The 6,293-nt window shown below is 47.7% G+C and overlaps 1 protein-coding gene across 1 annotated transcript; it reads left to right on the top strand.

The window, feature by feature from the left end:
• Positions 1–4,587: 4,587 nt before the first annotated feature.
• LOC143956821 (olfactory receptor 52N5-like) lies at positions 4,588–5,972 on the top strand. Its single transcript, XM_077466996.1, has one exon. The coding sequence runs from the start codon at positions 4,845–4,847 to the stop codon at positions 5,790–5,792; it is 948 nt and encodes a 315-aa protein (XP_077323122.1). The 5' UTR covers positions 4,588–4,844; the 3' UTR covers positions 5,793–5,972.
• The last annotated feature ends 321 nt before the right edge of the window (positions 5,973–6,293 follow it).

The raw sequence follows: 6,293 nt of genomic DNA, 5'->3' as shown, positions 1-6,293 counted from the left end.
TGAGGAGACTGGAACGAAGCCGCTTACGGCTTCGTTCCAGTTCCTCCCCAGCGGCCAGAGGCGCCGCAATAGGAATCGGTGCTCCCGATCGAGTGGGAGCACCGGTAACAGCGGCGTGAGGCGGCGGGAGGGGGGGACGTCCCCTCCCGCTCCTCCGGCATAACAGCCGAGCGGCTTTTAGCCGCATCGGTTGTTATGGCTGGATAGCCAATCGCCCGCTGAACAAAAAGGTACCGGGATGATGCCTGCAGGTGCGGGCATCATCCCGGTATACCCCCGGCCGGGCGCCCTAGGCGGCAGTGCGCTCCAGGCGGTTGCCTAGTCCGCCTAGTGGTAGCGCCGGCCCTGGGTGGAGATGGATGTGCTGTGATGATGGAGTGGGGAGGCCATGGAGTGGTGTGCTTCTTGGTGGGGTAAGGTAGGTGGAGAGGGTTGTGTGTTGATGGGGGGTGAGGTGGCCCCAGAGAGATGAGTGCTTTGTTAGTAAATTAAGTTAGATGTGGAAGGATGTACTATGATGAGGGGGTGAGGTGTCCATGGAGGGATATGCATCATTGGCACGTGAACTGTGATAGGTGGGCTGTGGGTGGGGCCAGGGGCTAAGGTACCTGTGCAGAGAGCATGGCAAACACAGAGCTAAAGAAGAGTTAACAGTTCTTGTATTTGGAAAAGTAGTATGGCGGACGGGTTACAAGAGCACTTGCAGCAACACAGTAGGTATCACTGGTATTAACACTTGTGGTAACAGGACAAGCAGGGCCGGCGCTACCACTAGGCGGACTAGGCAACCGCCTGGAGCGCACTGCCGCCTAGGGCGCCCGGCCGGGGGTATACCGGGATGATGCCCGCACCTGCAGGCATCATCCCGGTACCTTTTTGTTCAGCGGGCGATTGGCTATCCAGCCATAACAACCGATGCGGCTAAAAGCCGCTCGGCTGTTATGCCGGAGGAGCGGGAGGGGACGTCCCCCCCTCCCGCCGCCTCACGCCGCTGTTACCGGTGCTCCCACTCGATCGGGAGCACCGATTCCTATTGCGGCGCCTCTGGCCGCTGGGGAGGAACTGGAACGAAGCCGTAAGCGGCTTCGTTCCAGTCTCCTCATCGTAAACACAGAAGCGACGTCATGACGTCACTTCCCGTTTACTCGGCTGCCAATGGCGCCGGATTTAAAAAAATATCTGGTATTCAGAATCGCCGTTTTCGGCGATCTGAATACATTGAAGTGTAAAGGAGGGGTGGGGGGAGGTCTTTTAGACCCCCGATCCCTCCATAAAGAGTACCTGTCACCGCCTATTACTGTCACAAGGGATGTTTACATTCCTTGTGACAGCAATAAAAGTGATCACATTTTTTTTTTTTTTATTTAAACAATTTAGTCATTTTAAAATAAATAAAATAAATAAAAAAATTTTTTTTTTTTTTAAAGCGCCCGCCGTCCCCGCGAGCTCGCAAAGCAAAGAAAACGCATACGGAAGTCACGCCCGCGTATGTAAACGGTGTTCAAATCACACATGTGAGGTATCGCCGCGATCGTCAGAGCGAGAGCAATAATTCTAGCACTAGACCTTCTCTGTAACGCTAACCTGGTAACCGTAAAAAATGTTTAAAGCGTCGCCTATTGAGATTTTTAGGTACCGTACTTTGTCGTCAATCCACAAGTGCGTGCAATTATAAAGTGTGACATGTTTGGTATCTATTTACTCGGCGTAACATTATCTTTCACATTATGCAAAAAAAATGGGATAATTTTACTGTTTTTTTTTTTAATTCATGAAAGTGTCCCTTTTCCTAAAAAGTTGCATTTAAAACACCGCTGCGCAAATACCGTGTGACATAAAATATTGCAACAATCGCCATTTTATTCACTGGTGAGGCGGAATTGTTGAGCGCTGGTGAAGCGGTATTCTGGGGGTGGAGTCAGGGGTGGGGCCAATGGGGGGGGCGGCAAAATGAGGTTTCGCCTAGGGTGCCAAAAATCCTTGCACCAGTCCTGAGGACAAGTAATACTTGAAGTAGTACCGGTAGGTGCAGTAACAGTCTCAGTAACTGGTAGGAGTAAAGCTTTGCTCCGTCAAAAGAACGTTCCTCAACAGTGCGCGGGTGCAGGCACTAATGGTGCCAAAGGTCTTACCACTTATACCCGTAGATCACACAGCATCAACACAGATATGCAGAGGTTTTCTTCTTCAGACACAGTAAGGCACACTATAGGGAAGGCCTACAGCAGTAGCAGACCCAGCCGGGGGTTCAGGGAGGATATTAAGAAAGTGGTGACAACAGCTCTGGTGACTGGTGCTTGAGGGGTGTCTAGCGTTATCCCTACACTTGTCCTCCTCATTCTGGAACCTTTCCTTGCTGCTAAATCTCTCTCCTTAACAGGCGGGTTCCTGTCCCTACTCTGTCCACTAGCAAGTACACCCCTAATCCATGCAGGGTTCCCTATTTATAAGGGCTGCCCCATCCAAGATGAACGCAGGAGGTCTCTGGGGATTGCAGCGTCCAATCGGAAACACTTGTTCCCACTGTGATGTCTATTAGAGGCTGCAGAGGAACATCATTCCTCTCAGACTCCATACAGCGGCCAGATGCCACCTACTGAAGAGCTACACCAGTCTACAGGGTGAGTTGGGTGTAGAGGTACAAACTGACCCGGGGGTGGGTGGTGAGGAGGCTATGGAGGGATGTGTCTCCTGGCTTCTTGCTCGTTTGTAATGATGGAAGGAGGATTAATGTCTCAGTAATAGATACCACCTAGGGCAGTGATGGCGAACCTTGGCACCCCAGATGTTTTGGAACTACATTTCCCATGATGCTCTCCTACACTGTAGAGTGGATAAGCATCATGGGAAATGTAGTTCCAAAACATCTGGGGTGCCAAGGTTCGCCATTGTAAAGGTAGGTGCTTGCTCTGTTAGGTGCTCGATTTCCCTCTTCCTATCTTTCCTAGGCCGTGGTCTGGATGAACCTGGGAGTCCCATTCACCGGTGAGATAACCAAGACTCATACACGAGATGTATGGGAATAATGATTACATTTAATGTTTTGAATACAACAGGTTATATGCTGAGACAATAGGGGCAGCGCCCTGTGGAGGAGCCAATCAGGGATTACCCTAGTTATACACCAAACTTTTCCTAGTAACAGGTTTATTGACAGAACAAGCAGAATAAGCAGAAATCAGGTCTTCATGGTAAAGCACATCATTAACCTTCACACGAGATAAGAGTGAGACTACAATATTCATCAACATTCTGTTGGTAGCCTGTGACCCAGACGTTATATGTCACAGACGCAGTTAAAGGAATATAAGATAACTGCATATCTGGCTTTCTCTGTACAAACTCTCGCGGCCAAGGGCATTCTAAGAAAACAGCATATTTTCCAAATAGCGAGCATCTATGTCTTAGCAGTTAGAATTCTAGCTTGGTCATACAAGGTTTAAAATGGAAGACAGTATAACAAAATGGAGACTCAATAATCCTTATAATCCCTCCTGTGATCATAACTTTGGCACGAAGTTATGATCATCCTTTATACCAGACATCCTTAGAGAAAGCCATAAGTGCTTTCTCTTCGTCATTGGGCTTGGTTGCTATTGTTAGATGGGAAACCTTGGAGGCTGCTATGCAGCAGCACTTTGCGATCACATAGAACATTACTATCAACAACACTATCATCACTAATACGAGAAATATTTTCTTGAAAAATCCCAGTATGCCCCCCCAAATACCTCCAAACCACCCTCCCATACCCGAGAAAAGGTTCCAATCATCTCCCAAGTTTTTTCCTTCCTGTGGGACGAAAGTCAATACTATCGACCAGAGCAAAATGGTGTGTAGTACATACTGATCTTCTAAGCCCCTGTCTCTTTCTTTTGCAAAGACTTCAGTCCGAGCTGGTGGGAGGAGGAGGAAAGTCCAGGGAGATTCTGCCGAACTGTTCCTGGAGGGTCTGTAGGTTCGTCTCTGGGGTCCCTTTGGTGGTGGCGTCCTCCTGTTGGTCTTGGGCAAGTGTCCTCTGGGGGTGTTCTGGAGTCGGTGGAGGTTCGGGGAATTTTTTTAGTCTGCTGGCATGGATCCACTGAGCGGTGTAGTCTGTGAGGACAGCAGTCCTGGAAATCTTCTCCACGTTCCATGGACCGGAGTAGATGGGCCCCACGTGCTTCCGTTGGGCAAGCTGCTTGATCAACACTTTATCCCCCGGGATGAAGGGGTGAGTAGGTTCTGTTGGAAGAGGAGAAAAGGTGACAGCAACTTGTTCATTGTGTTCTTCTATTGTACTTACCAGATGTTTCACGTACTCTTCCTGTAAAGAATATATGTTAATGTCAGTCTGTGCATCTAATGCTTTCAGTTGTGTTTGTGCTGGGACACCCATTAGGATTTCAAATGGTGACAAACGTGTCCTAGAGTGGGGGGTGGTTCTGATTTGGAACAATATTCCTGGAAGGAAATCTATCCAGTTTTTTAACGTTCCCCCTGTGGCCTTTTTTAGTTTGTCCTTTATATTCCTGTTCATTCTTTCTACCACTCCTGCGCTTTGGGGATGATAGGGAATGTGAAGTTTCCACTGTATTCCCAGGCACCTCGCCAGTTCTCGTGTCCCTAGGGGAAGATTACTTGATAGCTTTCCTCCCATAGAGCCATCTCTTACTCTTGCTCTACTTAGCCTTTTTTTTAGGCCTATGTTATTAGTAAAAATAATTTCCACCTCCTGTTCATATCGGTTTGTCTTCTGCAGAATAGTGTTATATCTCGGTGAAGAGAAATCCCTAAAGTGTTTCCCGATTTTGTCACACTGAATAATATTACAAGAGGACATCTTGGACCGGCACACAGACATCATGACATCTGGGGATAATAATCTGAGCTCCTCTTATTTCATCCTGATTGGAATTCCCGGGATGGAAAATGTCCAGGCCTGGTTTTCATTGCCGGTCTTCTCCATGTACCTGATAACCTTGTTGGCCAATATTAGCATCCTTCTTACCATTAAAAAGGAGGAGAGCCTCCACCAGCCCATGTACCTCTTCCTTTCCATGTTATTGTTAACGGACCTTGTCCAGTCTAATGCCGTCCTCCCTAAGATGCTCCTGATCTTCTGGTTCAACCTCCAAGAGATCACCTTTGAAGGTTGCCTGCTTCAGATGTTCTTCATCCATTCTTTCACCGTCATGTGCTCCTCTGTCCTCTTGGCTATGGCCTTTGATCGATATGTTGCCATATGCCAACCACTGAGATATACCACCATCTTGACCAACCCATTAATTACAAAAATTGGAGTTTTGGCGGTCATGAGAGGAACTCTTCTGGTGTTACCCCATCCTTTCCTGGTCAGGAGATTGCTGTTTTGCAGCAGCCACAGGATTGAGCATACTTATTGTGAACACATTGCCGTGGCTAAACTGGCCTGTGCAGACATCGGAGTTAATGTTGTATACGGGTTAGTAGCCGTTCTGCTTACAGCTGCAGATTTCATAGGTATTACAGTGTCCTATTCGATGATTGTAATCTCTGTCTTCAAGCTCCCATCCCGAGAGGCCAGACACAAAGTCGGGAGTACGTGCGTCAGCCACATTTGTGTCATTCTATTGGCTTACGTCCCGGCACTTTTCACCTTTGTCACTCAGAGGTTTGGGGGGCACACGTCTTCTTCCTCTCAAATTATCTTGTCCAACCTATACCTGATCGTTCCTCCAATGCTCAACCCAATAATATATGGGGTAAAAACCAAAGAGATCAAGAGGAATGTTTTAAAATTATACCGTCCACAGAAGTCCAGATTTCAGTAAGTTTGGACAGATTTTGCTGGACTTATTGAAACCGCAGTGGAAAAAACAATAGTTTCATAGTTAGTAAGGTTGAATAAAGACACCAGTCCATCCAGTTCAACCTTAGTGAGGTGTCTACAATTGTCTCTATCCCTGTATATTGCACACTCACATTGGTCCCTACCCTCAAGGAGCCCACAATCCAAGGTCCCCATTCATATACTAGGGGTCAATTTTTGGACAGAGGGCAATTAACCTACCTGCATGTCTTTGGAGTGTGGGAGGAAACTGGAGTACAGGGAGAACATGCAAACTCCAGGCAGATAGTGTTGTGGTTGGGATTCGAACCAGCGACCCTTCTTACTGCTAGGTGAGAGTGTTAACCACTACACCACTGTGCCGCCCCACTACACCACTGTTCCGCACCGTGCAGATAAAAATGGCAACCATTCCCCTTTCAGTTCTGATTGGTGGCTAATGGTCAAAACAAGTTAATATTTTTTTTTGGGGGGGGTAATGTTA

This window comes from Lithobates pipiens, unplaced genomic scaffold (assembly GCF_037356315.1).
Source record: "Lithobates pipiens isolate NorthernLeopardFrog02 unplaced genomic scaffold, aLitPip1_a1.2 Scaffold_41, whole genome shotgun sequence".
In the NCBI taxonomy this organism is placed as follows: Eukaryota; Metazoa; Chordata; class Amphibia; order Anura; family Ranidae; genus Lithobates; species Lithobates pipiens.
Note: the sequence above shows the minus strand (reverse complement) of the source record. Positions and strands in the feature narration are given on the sequence as shown.

What these genes read in the sequence shown, in the direction of transcription:
- LOC143956821 (XM_077466996.1), top strand. Translation starts at nt 4,845, where the DNA reads ATGACATCTGGGGATAATAATCTGAGCTCCTCTTATTTCATCCTGATT.